This window comes from Ustilago hordei (genome assembly GCF_900519145.1).
Source record: "Ustilago hordei strain Uho2 genome assembly, contig: UHO2_contig_14, whole genome shotgun sequence".
In the NCBI taxonomy this organism is placed as follows: domain Eukaryota; kingdom Fungi; phylum Basidiomycota; class Ustilaginomycetes; order Ustilaginales; family Ustilaginaceae; genus Ustilago; species Ustilago hordei.
Genome location: NW_024545255.1, coordinates 117,513 through 135,650, shown reverse-complemented (window position 1 = coordinate 135,650; position 18,138 = coordinate 117,513). Strand labels below are relative to the sequence as shown.

The window sequence follows — 18,138 nt, the reverse complement described above, 5'->3', positions numbered from 1 at the left end:
TTTTTTGTTTTTTTTAAATATTAAACCCTCAAAACTCTCTTGGACCCTGAATTGGCCGTTTTTGAACTTTCGCATCTTCCAATCTCATCTCCATGACAGCCATCGTCACTTCCTCCTCCTTGTTGGATCTGGGGGCGATCTGTACGGGATGTCTTCTAAAGGCGCACAACGGCCGAAAGGCAAATCAGTAGTCAAACCTGCTCCTCCAGCCAAAGCAGGTCCGACCTGGACAGCACCAAAAACCATCACCCACCCCGAACACCACCACACGCTCAACCACCTTAACCAGGTCGCAGCTTACTATGCAGTCTTGTCCTCCACCTTCGACTTTTCTTCATCCTCATATGCTTCAACTTCCGCACTGCACCTGCAAAGCGAGATCACAAGATCAGCAAAGACACTGTCACGAAAATCGGTGATCAGACTAGATACATCGGTGAAAAGACGTGCCTGTGGAAGATGCGAGGCGGTAATGATCGAAGGTCTTACGATGAGTATTAGGAATAAAGCCAGTGGACCACACGACCATGTGTCGAAGAAAAAATGTGGGGTCTGTGGGGCGGTGGTAAGACTACCTGCTCCTGACCTTGTGCCTGAAATTGGAGTTGGAAAGGGGCCAAGGGATGGGCAGAAGGAGCAGGAAGAGGGAACATCAGAGGCAGCAAAGGGGAAGCAGAAAGTGTCGCAGAGACAGAGACGAAGAACGGGGTCGATCAAGCGACATCTACTTGGTAAAATTAAGGCAAAAGATGATGGCGAAGAAGAGGGTTCTTCGTCAGTGCAGTCAGCACAGGAGCCATCGAAGCCGAAGCTATCGAGAAGGCAAAGACAACACGCAAGGTCAGACAAGTCATCGATACGGCTTTCATCACGCAGATTGGATAGGTTCATGGAACCTTCTCATAGTACCAAGGAGCGACGTCGGAACGGAGAACTGAAGCCTGCCGCAACCGAACCGCCGAAAGGCCCACCTGAGCTTGCGACCACTGCTGTCTCGTTGTCTGGCGCATCGATCGAGTCGCAGCCGACTCCGCACCGCAAAGGAAGAATTCGGCGACCTCAGCTTGAACACTTTAACGACCGCGTCCAGGGCTCGTGTTGGGACGAGGCCTTCATCAAGCTCTCCTCACATCTATTAGAACCGGTAGAAACTCTGGATGGCTCGGAGCGTGGCGCAGAGACATCGGCGATGGAGAACGAAGAGAGACAGGTTTCAACTCAAGCACTGGAATACTGGGAGAAGGCAGCGCGATCTAGAGGTGATCATTTGCTCGTCACTGGTGTTGGGAAGAACGGCTCCTTGGGCGCCGGCGTTCGGTAAGCTTAGTCGGCTTCAATTCAGCAGCCGATGTATCACACAGTCACGCCCATTCTAGCGACTTTGCAATCTCCATACCCCTTTCCCGCAAGGTAGTCCAAAGTGTGTCTGTGTGCATGAGCATGGAATTAGGCAAAGTAGTAGAAAAGTGGAAACAGAACAGATCCCGAAATCGAAAAGAGTGGAGCAGCGAAGTGAAGAACTATGTACGGGTGCGATGGGTACAAACGGAAAAGGGAGAGACAAAGCGGCGAATGGATGCAATCGTCTACATCACCAGACACTTGCTCGGTTGTGGCTCTGGCCCGCCCTCCTGTGTACCCTTATCCGTCTCGCCCAACATTGCCTCGAATGCCTTTGCGACGTTTGCGTTGTGTCTTGCGCTGACCTCGATCCACGCCGCCTTGAGCTGTTGTGCCAACTGCTTGCCCTCTGCCTCTGAGACCTGTCTTTGGACATGCAAATCGCTCTTCTGGCCAACAATGAGGCAAGGGACCGACTCGGTGCCTGTGTAATTAAGGATCTTGTCGTGTACGGTCTGGACCATGTCAAAGCTGTTACGGGATGCGATGCTGTAGACGAGCATGTAGCCGTGGATGCCAATGGCGTGTTTGGAGTTGAGGATCGAGTATTCGTCCTGACCAGCAGTGTCGATGATATCGCAGTCATATTCTTGACCCTTGTGAGTGATGGTCTTTTGGAAGATGTTCTCGATGGTGGGGTAGTAGGAGTCGACGAAGGCGTCTTCGACGTAGCGGACGATCAAGGATGATTTGCCGACGGATCGAGAGCCGAGAACGGCAATCTTTCTCTTCTTGCGGAGGGTGGAGCTTCCTGGGACCGACATTGTGAATGAGTGGGTAGGTATGTTATTTGAGCGGTAGTTTTGAGCGAGTGGGTAGGTATGCTATTTTTGAGCGGCAGTTTCGAGCGAGTGGGTAGGTATGCTATTTGAGAGGTAGGCTCGAAGCTCGAGAGCCAAGCTGTATAACGAGGCTAGTGCCGCGTCAGTGCGTTACGATGATACGATATGCGATCGTGTAGAGCCAATATCCGCTGAACTTGCAGATGTGGAGCGATACCGAGAAGTCATAAACGAGAGACGCGAACGAGAGGACGAGGCTAGACGAATTGGCTGCCTTTGAACGGACTGAACGAGATAGGATTAGTGTTGACGGAAAGGAAGGAGGGATGACGGTGATGGTCAAGGGATGACTGTAAAGCATCGTTTCGTCTCGTGTCCAAGACGGGAACGTGAACATGTGACTTGAGTAGCCTCGGGTAAGAGAAGCAAGCAGCCTTGGCCGGTCAAAAAAATTGGTAATTGTGCTCGAAATGAGCCGAATTCGCGCCGCGCCTTTTTTCTGCGTTCGTTGTGGGAGGATGCCCCTTTCCTGCCTGTGTTTCATTCACACCTTTTGGCAACTCCGGTCCGCACCAAAAGGAAAAAGAGAAAGAAAAGGTCGAAAAACACAAGAAAAAAGAGAGAGAGAGAGAGAGAGAGAGAGAGAGAGAGAGAGAGAGAGAGAGAGAGAGAGAGAGAGAGAGAGAGAGGATTTTCATGCCGTAAGGCTGTTCTGCAGTTCGGTGCATCCAAAGTCGAAGAGGGACAAGTGACAGACACACAGACAGACACAAAACAGTTGAGCCGAAGGAGTGGATATCGTGTAGCATGCTCCAAGAGTGCTACTATCGAGTTTCTCAGAGCATCTCGTTCCGCTGCGAGAGACATGGTGATGCTGTAGCACCCCACGGCCCGCCTGTTTTCGGGATTGCATTCTTGCAGGTGGCAGTCCGTGTCTGCCTTCATACGTTCCTCCCAGAGAAGTTCGCTGACAGAGTCGAGGTCAAGTCTTTTGTCGGAACTCGGAACGCCTTGAGCTGGACCCTGAGCTCTGTCGGGGTGCACGGACGTGACTCTGAGTTGCTCCATCACGCAGTTCAGACCTTGCGACACTCAATGCAGCTCATCACGATATAATCACCTGAGGACCTGTAGGAATGTACCAGAGCACACTACTGATCTGAAGGCTGCTCCGAATGCAGAGACGTCCGTCAGATCGGCACACAACCCACGCTTCGAGGCATTCCTTGCCTTTCCTTTCGTCACATCATCACTATGGCGCAGCGAACGGGCTCAGCTGAGAGCGCGACTGCCTCCTCAGCGCAACAGCGCCGAAAAGAGGCGAGCGGAAGCACCGACTCTGCTGAGAGCTTGAGAGCACGCAATGGCAGCCAGCAGCGAGCTAAGCGTCGACGTCGCCTTCTCCAGCAACAGTGCCTCCAGTCAGTCAGCCCCCTGACTAAGTCAACATCGCTCGAGTCTCTGGTGGCAGCATGGCTCTTCTTGCTCGATATAACCCAAGATCAAGTCTCCAACAAGGCCGAGCTTCTTTCAGAGAAACCTATCCGCGCAGATTCAGCCGAGTCTTCGGATGTCCCCAAAATCCTCAAGGAATCGCTTCCCTCTCCTATCCCTCTCAACAAGGACCGCTGGCAAGTGGCCAGCGACATTCTCGAGGTCGACGGCGTCAAAGATGATGCAAGCAGGAACTGCATATCCACCGGAGATGATGGATGGAAAGTGGTCAAGTCCAAGAAGAACAAGAGGAGGAAAGGTGCAGTTACAGAGTCGACTACCTCGCCACCTCATTCTTCCTCTCTTGGCGACTCAGTTACATCGGCCGTCACCTCTTCGACGCCGTCAATGTCACCCAATCCAGATGCGAACGCCACCCCGATCAAGCAAGGAGCTCTTGGACTGCAAGAAGATCCTCACCATACCAAGGTCACCGCTGTCACGGACCAAGAGCGGTATCCGGAATTGTCCCCCAGAGACATCGAGCAGGTAGCTAAGGATGTCGAACGCAGCTTCATCGGTCCTGCATTCAAGGGCCTCTTCACATCCCAAGCAGCCGTGAACAATAATGAACGGACCGCATCAATGTCGGGTCAAAAGCTTTTCCGCCGCAAGCAGCTCTCCCATCTCGTCCTTACGACGCTCAACAGACATCCAGCCTTGCACTACTTTCAAGGCTACCACGACATTCTTAGTGTTGTGCTGCTCACCTTAGCGCCTCAGCCTCCATCGCCGCTGCCCACAGAAACAGAGCAAGATCCCTCCATGCTCTTCGCGGACGCGACTCAGCAAGCACTCCTTGTGCTCGTTACTGAGCGAATCAGTCTCCACGTCATTAGAGACAGCCTGACGCGCGACCTCCTCCCCATCATGGGTCAGCTCAAGCTTCTCGGAAATCTAATCCGCCTCTGCGATCCGGCACTTGCAGAACTAGTGGACAGGGCGTCACCGCTACCCTTCTTTGCGCTGCCGTGGCTATTGACGCTGTTGACGCATGATGCGGGAGAAGTGGTGGTAATGCAGAAAGTGTTGGGCTTCGTGTTGGCGTTTGGACCAAGTGCTGCCATCTATCTGTGTGCAGCGGTACTTCTCCAGAGGAAAGAAGAGCTGATAACGATGGACCCGGACGAGTTGGAGGATCCGGCGATATTGCATACTATTTTGGGGCGGTTGCCGCATATCGTGGCTGACAGTGGGGAAGACGAGCAGACAGAAGCGAAAGGGGAGCCTGAGGTGAAAGATAAGCAGGAACGTGCACCCTCACGAGAATCAAGCAAAGAAGCAATATACGTCGACCCAGACGTTGAGCTTCCGAGCCTAGCATCTGATCGAGCGCTTGCCGCCTCAACAGCAGCAGGTGGTGCAAGTGACTCAGGAACCAGGCGCCAGAAGAAGGGGTTGCCGATCTCGACATTGCTCAAGAAGGCGGTCGACTTGATGGACAGATATCCGCTACAATCATCAGACATGGAAGCCGGCAAGATCATGGGTCCATCAAGTGTTCTATTCACCTGGTCGCGTGTCTTTGATCTGCCTGCCGACGACATGGACGCACCAGACCCAAGGGACATTGTCGACAGCGACAAGGGCCAGAACCCTGACGAAACTTCACCAAGCGACAGCATTGACTGGTCAGCACAAAACGATCTGGCAAGGAAAGCTCTCACCGGCCCCACAGACGCCATCGTTCGCGATCCTCACCCTCCACCTCCAACACCACCAACTTCAGACACGAACGAAAAGCACTCACACTCTCATCCTCACCACCATCACCTCGGTAAGAAACGAGGAGGCAAAGCAGAATGGGAGCAGCAAGCCAAGATGCTAGCGGTCGTCGGCATCTCAGGTTTACTTGTCGCAGCACTCATCCGCGCTTCACAAAATCCGAGCAACGCAGCCTCTTCGGCGGCAAATCTGGTGAGAGAGACAACAAGCGAAGAGACAAAACGGGTGTTGACGCTGATCGTGTCTTTGTTGAGTAACTGGGGGCGGGTTGTTGAAAGCGGCTGACTTGGATGCAATCTCAATTTGGTTCTGGCAGCACCCAGCTCCGCGTGCGTGTGCTTGAGTCAATCAGTGTTGGCTCTGTTCTTACAGCTCTCGTAACGCTACCAGCATCAACCGCGCTATGAAAGCTCATCGCTGTAACACATGCGGAGAAGCCTACACAACTCAAATGGCCATCTGTAGCGGCGCTATACACAGCCGACTCTCAACAAGGTCTTCACGGATCTGTTTCGAACGCTCCACGATTGCCTATGATATTTACTTTACAAAGCCAAATAGTCCTTAACCTCTGACTCGGTCAGCTTCCTGAACACTGGAATCGCATCACCATGGTCACCGTTCCCCAGCTTCTTCGTGTGGGTCTGGCTAATCACTCCAATCTCGATCGTCTTTTCTGTCATTTGACCTTCGAATCCTTCCTTCAATGTGAGCAGTGCTGTGTGAATAGCGTCTTCTTGGGAGATATCATCGTTGTATCGCTTCTCCAAAAAGGTTTTTGCGTTTTGCATGTTCTTTCCAATCGCACTTGCTTTCCACATGAAATAGCTTCCACTTGGGTCAACTTGGTAGAGACTTGCACCTCTAGCAGAATCAAAGCCGGCAACGAGAAGCGAAACGCCAAAAGGTCGAACACCACCACGTTGAGTAGCTTGTTGCATGAGTGTTGCGATTTCTTGAACGAGGACTCGGGTGGGCGGGTATTCGCCAAATGTCTTCCAGTATGTTTGGGCTGCTTTGCGGGCGGATGTGACGAGAATGCGGAAATCCGGACCCATACCAGAGTACACCATACCGATGTTAGGGCAAATGATCGAGATGCGTTCAAGTGCCGAGTCGTCGACGAGCGGAGATGGAGCTCGCTTTTCAGTGGCGATTACGATGGCATTGCATGCTTTGATGCCGAGAGAGGTGGCGCCTTGAGAGACGGCGGCGAGTGCGTGTTCGATCTGAACAAGCTTGCCGGAGGGGGAGAAAGTTGTCAATGAGAACCTTTTGTCGTTAAGAGGTGGATGGTCCAGCGTCGGCGTTCAAAGCAGGGTTAGGTTCCAGGGTTAGCTTCTACTTTCATGATGCGATGGTTCGGGTTGCCGTTAGAAGCCAAGCTAGCCTTAGGGGCAATCATTTCAATAGCTTGGGGTCAAGTTGGGATGCGACTTACGAATACGCTCTGTCTCCTGCACCAGCCGACATGATTGCAAATCTTTCGTGGTTGTGGTGAATGGACTTTGATGAGAGATGAGTTGGTGATTCGATGCTACGAGACTCCAACGAGAATTCGTGATGCTACTCCTGCTGCTTGTTGCTAAGGCTGAACGCAAGCTAGATGATGGATGAGGGGGTGAGGTTATGTCGTTTGGAGATTAGGAAGATTGGACGACGAAGGGAAGCAACACTTGAGAGGTAGCGTAAGTTGCTTAGTAGCTCTGTTTGAAAGGTGGTCAACGCGTCCAGCCGCTCATTTTTGAAAGCTTGAACCCTTACGCTGCGCTGCCTGTGCCTTCGATCACCAAATTTCCTCCACAACTGCGGTGTGCGGCAGATTTCTGTATTGTTGGTTTCGCAGTCTAACACTGCTAACGCTGTTCCACGCTTTGGCAAGCTTCGATACTGCTCTAACATCAAGCCGACACACAAACAAAGGACAGAAGTGGGGATCGTACCATTACATGCAAAGGGGCTGTGAAGTATGCTATACGTGGACAAGAATGCAACAGATGGGCTTGAGTATAGACTAGGTGCGTCGCATAATGACGTTCTTACTCGCAGACCTGTTGGGGTGTCGTCGCTTCTGGCGGCCAAACCTGGCCTCATCAGAGAGCCCTTCGACACCTTTGCCCTCCTGAGCGCCGGCGCCCTTGCTGAGACCATATCCGAATGTCTCGTCACCAGCACCCTTGCGAGCGCCACCACTCTTCCTCTTGCTGTCGTCATCATCGCGACGAGACGAGGACGAGGGGGTCCATGTGAAGCTCCTTGCACCAGCAGGGGCATCTCCGTCCCTATCCATAAAGTCGGATGCACGAGGGCGGCGTCCGCTTGCAGGACCACGCCCCTCTTTCGACTTGAGTCGGTCTTCGAAGCTGCGCTTCTTGTTACCTCTGTGTCCGCTGTCATCTTCATCATCGTCATCATCCACCAGGCGAGCACCGGAGGGGCGTCCTCCCGCGCCTCTTCGGCCATTACGAAGCTCGGCTGCCTGGTTGAGATTCTTGGGTCGCTTACCGGATGCATCTCGTGCACGCGGGTCATACTGACCCAAGTCACCTTCGTCTGATGAATCACCCGAATCACCGCCCTCATCATCTTCCGTGGCAGAGGAGCTCTCTTCGTCCTCCATGTCGGGATCGATTGATTCGCGGTCGCTCTCGTTCTCTTCGTCCTCGACAGCAGTAAGCTTCCTTGGCTCATCTCGTACCTGCTTGAGAGCGGTAGAGGGATTGAGCATGGCAAATTCTCGGCTCGATGTGTCGATCTGGAACTCGGGGTCCTGGAACAATGACGAGAAACGAGAGTCCGACAAAAGGTTGGCGGTGGCGCTTGGCTTATCTTCTTTGCTGACCGCAGCGTCAGTCTCGGCTGCTGGTGTCTCTGCGTCTCCTTCTGTAGCGGCGGTGGCGGCAGCAGCAGCAGCCTTGGCATCTCGCTTGGTTTGCTTCTTTGCTGCGATTTCTGCTGCTCGTGCAACCTTCTCGGCGAGCTCTTTGTTGACGCGCACGCCTGCATCGAGCTTGGGGTTCTTGACTGCGCGGATACGGCTCTCGGCTTGCTTCTCGAGCTTAGCCTTAATAGCTCGCTCCCTGGCGTCGGCGTATGCTGTTGGATTGTTGAGAAGACGTGCGCGCTCATACAAGGCGAGTGAGATGAAGTACCCGTGCATGTAAGGGCGGAGCAGCTGGGTACCAACAAGATGCGACATGCCGAGACGCTCCAATTCGGCGCGGTCGACGAACTTGAAGTCCTCGTAGACGCCCTTGCCGGCTCCTGTACCCGCTGAACCGACACCGTCCATCTCGTCGGTGAGCGTGTCGATGTACGAGCACCAGCGTGGTGCCGGTCCGAGCGCGGGAACGTACCATGCCGCCATTTGCGTGCCTTCGACTGCGGCCATAAGCAAACCTGTGCCTGGGTAGTGTGTAACGTCATTGATATCTGTGGCCGCAGATGGTGGAGTGACCGAAACGAGGTTGTCGCCTGAATCCTTGTCCCAGACCTTGATGACTTTTGCATCTGCACTGAGAACCTTGCCTTCGGCTTCAGATCTTGTGCGTGGTCCAACACTACCAGTGGTGGATGCGGCCTTGTCGCCGGGCCACATGACTTTCTTGATGGGTAGACCGAAACCTTGGTCCTTGGTCTGGTACGGTCGGTCCATGCGAAGATCGTAGAGAAGCACATGTCCCGTATTGGTACCGACAGCGAGGTTGAGACCGTCTTCAGCACCTGCAAGCGCGGAGACCGAGAGAGACGACAGGGCCTCTTTGGTAGCTGAGGCGTCATCGAAGTCGCCAATGACACCCGGAAGGTTGCGTCGGGCGATAAGCAGCGCTGCGTCTAGTACAGTCTCGGTAGCGACACTCAACACACCGGCTCTTTTGCGCATACGCGGGTCCCACATCTCGACGAGGCCTGTGCCTTCGGCGCCAAAGCAGAGAAGACCATGTGCTGGGTTAACGTCGATGGCGTTGCATCCTGTTGGCTCGCCGAGGTCACCACCTCCGAGAACAAAAGGCGCAAGGAAGCGACCCTGATCCAGGTTGAGACGGTAGACTTCACGACCTGCGGCAGCGACGATAGCGTCAGCTGAAGGGAAATGGTAGCCGAGTGCACGACCGAACTTGGGAATGCGGACGCGGGCATGTGCGCCACCTTGTGCTTGTAGTTGAACAGTGCGATCGGTTTGCAAGTGAAGCGACTTTGTCCAGTCGTCGGAAAGCATCTGTAAGCGTGTATAGGCAAAACAGAGAGTTGAAGCTAGAAGTCAATTCGCTGAATCCGAGTCTTTCTTTGTCTAGCAACGGCAGTTCCCAAAAAATCAGATTGCTTGTATCAACGTCGAGACGCCCTGGGAGAGCCCCGAACGCCTCTGCAGCTAATGTAGATAAGGTTGTATTTTATGGTATGATCATCATTTGGTTGGTGGGCCCGAGTTGCATCAAGTCGGCAAACGAAGGTTAATGATAATAACTTACCAAAAAGTCGACGTTCTCTGCATCTGTGTGGCGCTCGAACTTGAGACTAAGCTGTTCGCAGTCCCATACTCGAATCTGTGGCTTGTAGGTCCCTGTTGCTATGATGGACTGGCCATCTCTTGTTGCTGTGAGGCGATTGCTGGCTTCTGGAAACTCAAAGTCCTGGATGAGCTCGATACGCGAGAGGATCTCTTCATCTTTTAGGGCGGTCTTGCGTTTCTTTCGCTTGTTGGATGAACCCGACTTTCGCAATAGATCTGGAAGAGAGGACGAGTTGAAGGAGGTACCTGCTGCTCCCGAAGTGGCAGCACCACCACCCGAGACGGTGTAGACACGAGCTGGCTCTACTGCGGCGGGCATGTCGTGTAGCTCTATCCGAATTTGCTGATGTGTCCAGGGGTATAGGTGGATGAAGAGAGGAAGGAGCAAGAAACGCTACTAAGTCGGCAGTGTCAGCAGCTAGTGTGCCTTTAGAGCCTTGCAATCCTCGACGAGGACATGTAACGTTCTAAGGTCGTAGCTGGGCCTGTATGAAGGGAGGATGCGTCAACAGCAGGACGGGAATGTCGTGAGTGATAGGGAGAATGCAAGGACAAGAGGGTGGAGTGCTGTTCGTGCTGAGCAGCAAATCCAATCAAGCAGCTCCGGAAAAGAGAGGGTCTCGAGCTGGAAGAAGAAGAAAAGTTTAGAGGTGCAGCCCAAAAAAAAAAAAAAAAAAAAAAAAAAAAAAAAACACAAAATTCTAGCTGAGAAGTTCACTTCCGAGTTCCGCCATCTCGCACTTTCAAAGCTTTCTTCTGAGAATGGACACACGAGCATGTCCTCCTCCTGCTGTCCATACCTCATCTTTGCTTTCTCCTCTATCTCGACCACAACCTCTCCGCTTTTGCTGTAACAGCACTTCGTAGCGGACATCGTTGGCTCGATAGTGTGAAGACAGCTGCTCTGGGATTACATTCATAGGCATACGGACATCGCGAACAAGCAGAGCTTCAAGCAACATGTCAAAGAAAGGAGGGCAGGCAGCTGTAGCTGCTGCAGCGACATTCGTCAAGCTTCTCGTTCCCGCAGGCAAAGCATCAGCGCAGCCACCAGTGGGCCCTGCACTTGGTGCTAAGGGTGTTAAGGCGATGGACTTTGCCAAGGAGTTCAATGCAAAGACAGCACATCTCGAAGTTGGGCTTCCAACACCAGCAATCGTCAAGATCAACCCAGACCGCACATTCTCTTTTGAGATCAAGAGTAAGTGCAAACACTCTCGCTCACCAGCTCTAAAAAATTACCATGTGCGCGGGCAAGTATTGACTTGATCATTCTCCAACCATCACCTATGGAACCGCAACAGCACCACCAACATCATTACTGTTGAAGCGAGCAGCAGGAATCGAGACCGGGGCGGGCAAAGCTGGGTCTCAAGTAGCTGGAACTATCACGATGAAACACATCTACGAGATCGCCAAGATCAAGATGCAAGATGTTAAGGGTGTTGGAGAGGAGCAGGTAAGATTCACCTCCATTCTAAGCGTCAAGTTAGTGCCTCAAATTGGCCAATCATAGGCCTTAACACTGACCACCCTTTTGATCCTTTCACCCTGTTATTGACCTCTGCACGCCAAAACAGATGTGCAAGGTTATCGCTGGAAGCGCGCGCAGTATGGGACTCAGAATCCTTCGTTGACGAGGCCAAAAAGGTGATTGCAGTTCTTCCTGTGCATCGAGCATTTCTACCTCCTGTATTTATATTCCTCAACCTGACTCTCATGTTCCTCTCTTGTAGGCCCGCAAGCTCTGTCTGTGCCAACATCTCATGTGTCTGGCGTCGTGTTCTCGATGCCATCTACAAAGTTCTGGTTCGAGATCCGACTGAGTAGGTCAGATCCAAGACCACACTGAAACATGTAAAGCGAAAGTTCTTTCATTATCTTTCAATCAGCTAAGCTTCAAGATCGCTCCATGCTGGCAAGCTCTAGGGTTTCCAGCGATAAGAGTTGAGATTGGATCACAAACGAGCACTTACTTTCAAGAACGAACATAGCACACGCAATGAAAAGAGAAACGGATTTGCGATACCTGATGAATCGAAGAAGAGTGGATATAGTACACGAATGCTGACAGAAAAGGATATGCATGAAAGAAGCGACACGAGTCACGAAGTCTGTGAGCCAGGACAATCAAGTTGTCGAGTCGTAAGGAGCCCGAGGGCAGATGCGGTCACAAGATCCGTACACGATACAAAGGCATTTTCTGATTTTGATGGTTGGCTAGCCCGAAATCAAGCAGGGAGTTTGCGAAGCGGGTGCGAGGCGGGCGCGAAGCGGGTGCGAATGGAAAATGGAAGATGGCAATGATTGGTGCTACCTAGACAGTACCCGAGCCAACGTGAGCGGTGGCAGTGGTGTTTCCGGTAGCAACATCCTGAGTCACTTCGATGTGTCCCTGCTTCTTGTTGCCGGTGGCGTCACGCTTGGACTTGTAGTTCTTGATGGCCGACTTGATGGCGTCTTCTGCCAACATGGAGCAATGAAGCTTGACAGGTGGCAAGCAAAGCTCCTGTGCAATCTCAGTGTTCTTGATCTTGCCGGCCTCTTCGAGTGACATGCCCTTGACACGCTCGGTCATGTACGAAGAAGAAGCGATGGCAGAACCACAACCGAAAGTCTTGAAGCGAACATCCTCGATGATGCCGTCCTCGTTGACCTTGATCGAGAGCTTCATGACATCTCCACAAGCAGGAGCACCGACGAGACCGATACCGACATCCTTGTCAGTCTTGAGGAAGGAGCCGACGTTGCGTGGGTTCTCATAGTGGTCGATGACCTTTTCGTGGTAGCCTCGTCGCTGGACGGGTGTGCCAAAGACGTTGCTAGAAGCGGTGCGTGCAATTGCAACGGCTGCTGGTCGTGCAACAGTGGAGAAAGCGGCAGTGCGCGAGGACGAGGCAACAGCTTGCCTTGCGACGGGGGCGAGAGCGTTTCGAAGCATGATGGTTGTCGTCTGTGTGAATGTGTATCGGTATAAAAAAAAAAAAAGAAAGAAAAAAGAAGGATATGGTGGATGGGGATGGTTGTCAGGCACGAAGGTCGTAGCGATGATGCGATAAGACTAAGAACGACACTTGGCTTTGGAATCGGGTGGAAAGCCGATTATCGAATGGTGTGAAACTTGCTGAGCAATTCCTACCACCTTGGCCTCAGCAGCAGTCAGTCAAGAGAGCGGGATTTTTCCAATCCTTTCCTTTTCAACCCACGCTTGACCGCGCGCCACAACGGCATTTGACTTGATCTGATTAGGCGCGCAGTGGAATTTGAAGTCGTCTCCTGCCATACTAAATTCTTGCGCAGACTCAGTCCGTGAAAGCCCGCCAAGAACAGATTGAATGAAATGACAAGACACGCTTTCGCAAAGTGAGTGAGTCCCATTCAAAATAATTTGGCTTAAATGACTAATCTGTCACCTCCACCGTCAATTGTAAGACGCTAGATCGATCTCTCGTACGATATCGGGCATCGTGTTGATATCGGGAACAGGATCGGGAACGTGGACAGGTGAAAAGAGCTGTCTGATGGAGCGCGGGCCGGGTAAGAGCTTTTGATGCACCCGACCTGCAGCAAAAAAAAAAAAACAGGCCAAAACAGGAGTTGTGAAACTCAAGCTGCGCTGTTACCACGTCTCAAGACTGATTCGCCTTGGGTTTGATAGAAACAAGGGTGCGCAACGATTGTCTTCATCTGCAGCATCAAAACCTAAACCATGATACTTAAACCATGATACTTAAACCATGATACTGTACCCCTGTATGATCAAATCATTCGGTACAGCATGCGTCTTGGCAAGCAAGCGAATTTCATGGCAGTTTGGGGCGTAAGGGCAGTGAGGTCGGTGGTTTGGGAAAGCTTTCAAGCTCCGACATCACCTGCCGAAGTGACAAGACAATCGGCCCCAACTCTTGTTTTGCATCTTCTCGGTCACTTCTTCCTTGTTTCTTTCTTTTCCGTTCCGCTTGTTCACCCTCTGAACATCGCTTTTGCTACAGCAGCAAAGTCTCTTGCCAAGCTAGACCCCGAGAAGATGTTGTCGAGGATCGACGAGACTCCGGCTCACCTAAGATGCCAGTGTCGCTGTCTCCTCCTTGGCCCTTGCCCAAGATGCGGCACTTCTCGGTGTTCAAGCATGCCTTGTCTTTTCACTGCAACCCTTGGATGCCGTCTACTCTCTCTCCAGCCTCTCGCCGCGCCGCTTGAGAGCATGTGAACAGTAATCTATGCATACAGTCCACACTTTGAGTTAGAGAATCACTGCTCATGATGACCGTCCTCACACTTGCCGCAAATCACACGTTACCTCCATCTAGCATCCTTCTTCTTTTCTCTTTGATCCTTCCTTTACTCTGATCTATACCTTGAGCGCTCTTCCCATCCCCCCATACATGGTTCATCTTCCGGCACCCCGGCCGTAATGGCACCACGATTCCTCTCAGGCACACTCCAGGATTCGCTTCCCTATCTCATTCGCTCCGAGCCCCGCAGCTCCGATGATCATCACAAGAGCTGCTTCTCGATACGGACGATCAAAACAGTAGACCAGCTCACCTTTATACACCGCTCGTCCTAGACCGAGTGGCTTCGGAAGATCAATCTTGCCCCATCTAGCTTGAATCAGTACAAGGACCCTGCCTGGATCGACTCTGATATTCATCGACCAAGCATGTTTGCTATCTTCTCCAACACGCTGTGGCTGACCCTTTTGGCGCTGCAGCTCTTGACATGTGACCTTCAAGCCAGGTCCATTCCCGTCAGGTCCCCATCATTATCAGCATGGCAGCAACGAGATGCTTTTACAAACCAAGACCCGCAAAACAATGAGGGCGAAAATCATGGTAGACCTAATGTCCCAAATGGTGCCTCGCTCGTCTCCCTTCCCATTACCTCCTCAGCTTCGCTTGCAACCTACTGGACAGCGAACCCGAACAACGCGACTGCCACCAACGCCTACATAATGATGCACGGCAAACTACGCAATGGCGATGATTACTGGACCATCATGAACAAAGTCCTCCAAGAAGCTGCTACCAACAAGCATGCAGGCGCAGTAGCCACATCCATCGTCACCGCTCCTCAGTTTTACTCGGCACGCCTCAACTCGGGTCAATACACCTCAAAACAACTTGCTTTCGCCGACACGAATGTTTGGCAAGCGGGCGAGGCCGCGGTCCGTCCAGCTGGAACCAACGTAACAAGCCTTGATGCGCTTGATGCCTTGCTGACCGAGTTCAGCACCACGTCAAGATATCCCAAAATGAAGCAGATCACGTTTATCGGGCATGGTGGAGGAGGACAACTAATCTCGAGGTACGCAGTAGTTGGCGCTGGTTTGCCAAGCGGAAGCAAGATTCAGTTGCGCTACGTTGTTGGTGATCCATCTTCCAATCCATACTTCACCTTGGATCGCCCCCTGCAGGATGCCTCCGTTGCGAACAAGGCAAGCTGCCCGTTGTTCAACAGATGGAGGTATGGGTTTGATTGCTTCAACGGCACCACAGCTGCAGGTCCCTTGACACCACAGGAGTACTTTGCTCGACTCGCTTCGCGAGACGTTCGATGGGTTGTTGGATATCAAGACACCGACGGGGATGGTGACAACACTTGCATGGCTAAGCTCCAGGGGGGCGCAACACGTCGAGATCGCAATCTCAGCTGGTGGCGTTACATCAACACTCTCGCTGGCACCAATCAGGATCTCACTGGCTTCCCCGGTGCGCTCCCTGGGATGGTTTCGTGGAGCAACTTGACAAAAGGGTCGCTCAACCATCGACTCACGGTGGTGTACGACGCCGATCACAGCGCAGAAGAGGTCTACACGAGCATGGAGGGCACGTCGGCATTGTTCGACGACTCGGCCAACGTGCAATTGGGATGGAGGCCTCAAGGCTGGAGAAATGTTTCGAGCATCAATCATTCTACCAACGGATCCAGCACGGGATCTCCTCCTACATCTGCTGCATCCATTACTCTCATGCTTCCTGCGCAAGCAGCAACTCTTCTGGTCGCATGTTTGCTTGCGAGCGGCACATTGATGCTGCTCTGAACGCACAATCCTTCAGAATGAATTTGTGATGCCAGCTGGGCCATTTCATGAGGAGCCTCTCCTTCACTGCATACTCTTCCCTTTGTTCTGCTCGCATTAGACATATCAGTCTACCCTTTGTCATGTAATTTAACGATATACGCATAGTGACCATCTCACTCTGGGATGCGCACTCATTGTCAGAGTTGAGCGTCTGGACTTTAAGCTTCTTTGAACCATGATCTGAGTGGAATAATTTCTGATGAAGAAGCCAGCCACTGTCGGCCCTTCCGAATGGCTGCCTGCCAGATAAGGTTTAACTCCTGAGGTCGCAGGAGGTCCGAGCGCTCAGCTTCTCGCCCTATCGTCTCTCACTCCTTGTTCAAACGGAAGAGCCGTGATGCTGCTTATCTCTCTTCTCACTCTGCCTTCTTCTGGCCAGAGTCTTTAGCAGCGGGCGACTCAGCGACTCTTAGACGACGCTTTGAGATTGACGACAAAGAAAGCTTGGCCTATGACTTGATATCGCAGCTTACCAACACCACTATCGAGGGATATAGCAAAAGATCTTGACGCTCTACCCAGCACAGCATCTCATGTCTACCTTTCGACAGCATCGGTCACAAGAGCACCAAACCTTGTCCGCTTTGATGATGGTGTACCCGCCAAAAGACTTTGTCGACATGTTCCGCATGGCACTCCAGCACGAAGCCTTATAGTGAGTGCAGCGCGATGAACATGTCGAAACTCGACAGCAAGATTTTCGAAACAACAGAGGATCGGGCAGAGGGCGAGGGGGGCGGGGAGGACGAGGATGGCGAGCCGCTTGAACCATGGAGCGAGATCGACTCATAGTGGCTACACGAGATTCGCTAAGAGGACTATGATCTATGTGGGTTACGATCACCATCAATCACATACTCGCGGGCCTCAAACAACTATGGCAGCTCGACCATGACCGGTCGTTGGTTTTGAAGCGTAACTTTGTCGGATGACAGAAACGTCAAAGATACTCGTTGCAGAAGGGCAATCCTTCAAGCTCATCAATCTGCCATGGGAAGGTTGGGTTTACACAGCAAGTACATACTCCGGAGATGCAGCAAAGACTTGGTACTGTCTCTTTGCGCTCCCATTTGGTCACTAAGGAGGTGAAACCCTGAAGCTCTCTGTTTGTGAACACATGCTTATAACGCAATCCAATTGTCTCATCTCATCTCATCCCATCTCATCAATCAGTGTGATACCGGTCTTGTTGTTGGGAACCGTGCATGAAGTGATGCCGCCAATTTTGCAGGATCAATCTCCACGCTACCTGAATGTGGGGCTCCACACGTGCTTCAGGCAGTCAACCAGGTGAGAAGGTGTCAGGATCCGGGTAAGTAACATTCTCGAATAGCTGGCACGCTATCGGAAAAGTGCGGATCTGATCTCGAACAGTGCATTATCGGTCTGCGAGATGACCGGTGTTAGGCGTCTACAGATATCTCGGCAGAGTCGATCTCGATCTCGAACTCACCTCAGCCTTACCGTTACTCGTGGTCCAGCCATCCTGTCAGCAGTTGGCAGGGAGCGGGAGCGAGAGAAGCTCAACGCTCGGCTACCGGTTAGCGCGGCCGGCCCATAGAAGAAGCCGAGGGCTCAAGCGGGCAGTGTCGCACCGGCCAAACCCAACCATGCAAACCAAGCTCAGATGCAATTCATGGAAGCATGGGAATCGAACAGCGTAAAAACAGCCAAGGATTACGTCCAACGTAAGCGAGAGATGCAAGCACAAGGGAGCGTTGACTTGAAGGAAAGCTGAGCGACTGAGCAGCTTCGGTCGGAGATGTGCAAGGTGCGGAGAGCCAACAAATCAGGAGGAAAAAAAGAAAAAAAAAAAAAAAAAAAAAAAAAAAAAAAGAAAAAAAAGAAAAAAGAAAAGAATAGAGCACCTTGCTCCGCCCGACGCTAATCATATCGGACCTCGAAAGTTTCACCCTCATCCCCGCCATCCTGCCCCGCACGACCGCACTTACTGTGCCTGATTGAGATCATCGAACACAAATGCTAGGTCATGGATGCATCAGTATAAGCTGAGAAAGGGAGTGATCAGAGGTGGATTGCGAAGACTTGGCGATGGCGGGTGAAGAGTTATTCCGGGGCCAAGCTCGTACTTGAACACGTCTTGGCGAAACATGAGTTGATCATCGTGCTTGATCGCA

At 52.2% G+C, this 18,138-nt stretch overlaps 8 protein-coding genes across 8 annotated transcripts; 4 read left to right on the top strand and 4 right to left on the bottom strand.

The window, feature by feature from the left end:
- Positions 1-148: 148 nt before the first annotated feature.
- UHO2_05520 (uncharacterized protein) lies at positions 149-1,321 on the top strand (the record flags this gene model as incomplete). Its single annotated transcript, XM_041554691.1, has 1 exon — positions 149-1,321. One exon carries the CDS (start codon positions 149-151, stop codon positions 1,319-1,321), a length of 1,173 nt encoding a protein of 390 aa, XP_041410625.1.
- Positions 1,322-1,586: 265 nt separating this feature from the next.
- UHO2_05519 (putative ras-related GTP-binding protein) lies at positions 1,587-2,165 on the bottom strand (the record flags this gene model as incomplete). Its single annotated transcript, XM_041554690.1, has 1 exon — positions 1,587-2,165. One exon carries the CDS (start codon positions 2,163-2,165, stop codon positions 1,587-1,589), a length of 579 nt encoding a protein of 192 aa, XP_041410624.1.
- A 1,272-nt stretch (positions 2,166-3,437) lies between these two features.
- Positions 3,438-5,687, top strand: UHO2_05518 (uncharacterized protein; the record flags this gene model as incomplete). Its single annotated transcript, XM_041554689.1, has 1 exon — positions 3,438-5,687. One exon carries the CDS (start codon positions 3,438-3,440, stop codon positions 5,685-5,687), a length of 2,250 nt encoding a protein of 749 aa, XP_041410623.1.
- A 260-nt stretch (positions 5,688-5,947) lies between these two features.
- On the bottom strand, positions 5,948-6,875 carry UHO2_05517 (putative PRE8 - 20S proteasome subunit Y7 (alpha2); the record flags this gene model as incomplete). Its single annotated transcript, XM_041554688.1, has 2 exons — positions 5,948-6,674; positions 6,844-6,875. 2 exons carry the CDS (start codon positions 6,873-6,875, stop codon positions 5,948-5,950), a joined length of 759 nt encoding a protein of 252 aa, XP_041410622.1.
- A 541-nt stretch (positions 6,876-7,416) lies between these two features.
- UHO2_05516 (uncharacterized protein) lies at positions 7,417-10,234 on the bottom strand (the record flags this gene model as incomplete). Its single annotated transcript, XM_041554687.1, has 2 exons — positions 7,417-9,621; positions 9,875-10,234. 2 exons carry the CDS (start codon positions 10,232-10,234, stop codon positions 7,417-7,419), a joined length of 2,565 nt encoding a protein of 854 aa, XP_041410621.1.
- A 641-nt stretch (positions 10,235-10,875) lies between these two features.
- On the top strand, positions 10,876-11,552 carry UHO2_05515 (putative MRPL19 - mitochondrial ribosomal protein, large subunit; the record flags this gene model as incomplete). The annotated part of the gene is made up of 3 exons (XM_041554686.1): positions 10,876-11,116; positions 11,220-11,374; positions 11,496-11,552. 3 exons carry the CDS (start codon positions 10,876-10,878, stop codon positions 11,550-11,552), a joined length of 453 nt encoding a protein of 150 aa, XP_041410620.1.
- Positions 11,553-12,232: 680 nt separating this feature from the next.
- On the bottom strand, positions 12,233-12,856 carry UHO2_05514 (putative ISU1 - Iron-Sulfur cluster nifU-like protein; the record flags this gene model as incomplete). Its single annotated transcript, XM_041554685.1, has 1 exon — positions 12,233-12,856. One exon carries the CDS (start codon positions 12,854-12,856, stop codon positions 12,233-12,235), a length of 624 nt encoding a protein of 207 aa, XP_041410619.1.
- A 1,722-nt stretch (positions 12,857-14,578) lies between these two features.
- UHO2_05513 (uncharacterized protein) lies at positions 14,579-15,958 on the top strand (the record flags this gene model as incomplete). The annotated part of the gene is made up of 1 exon (XM_041554684.1): positions 14,579-15,958. The coding sequence occupies one exon, from the start codon at positions 14,579-14,581 to the stop codon at positions 15,956-15,958; it is 1,380 nt and encodes a 459-aa protein (XP_041410618.1).
- Between the last annotated feature and the right edge of the window lie 2,180 nt (positions 15,959-18,138).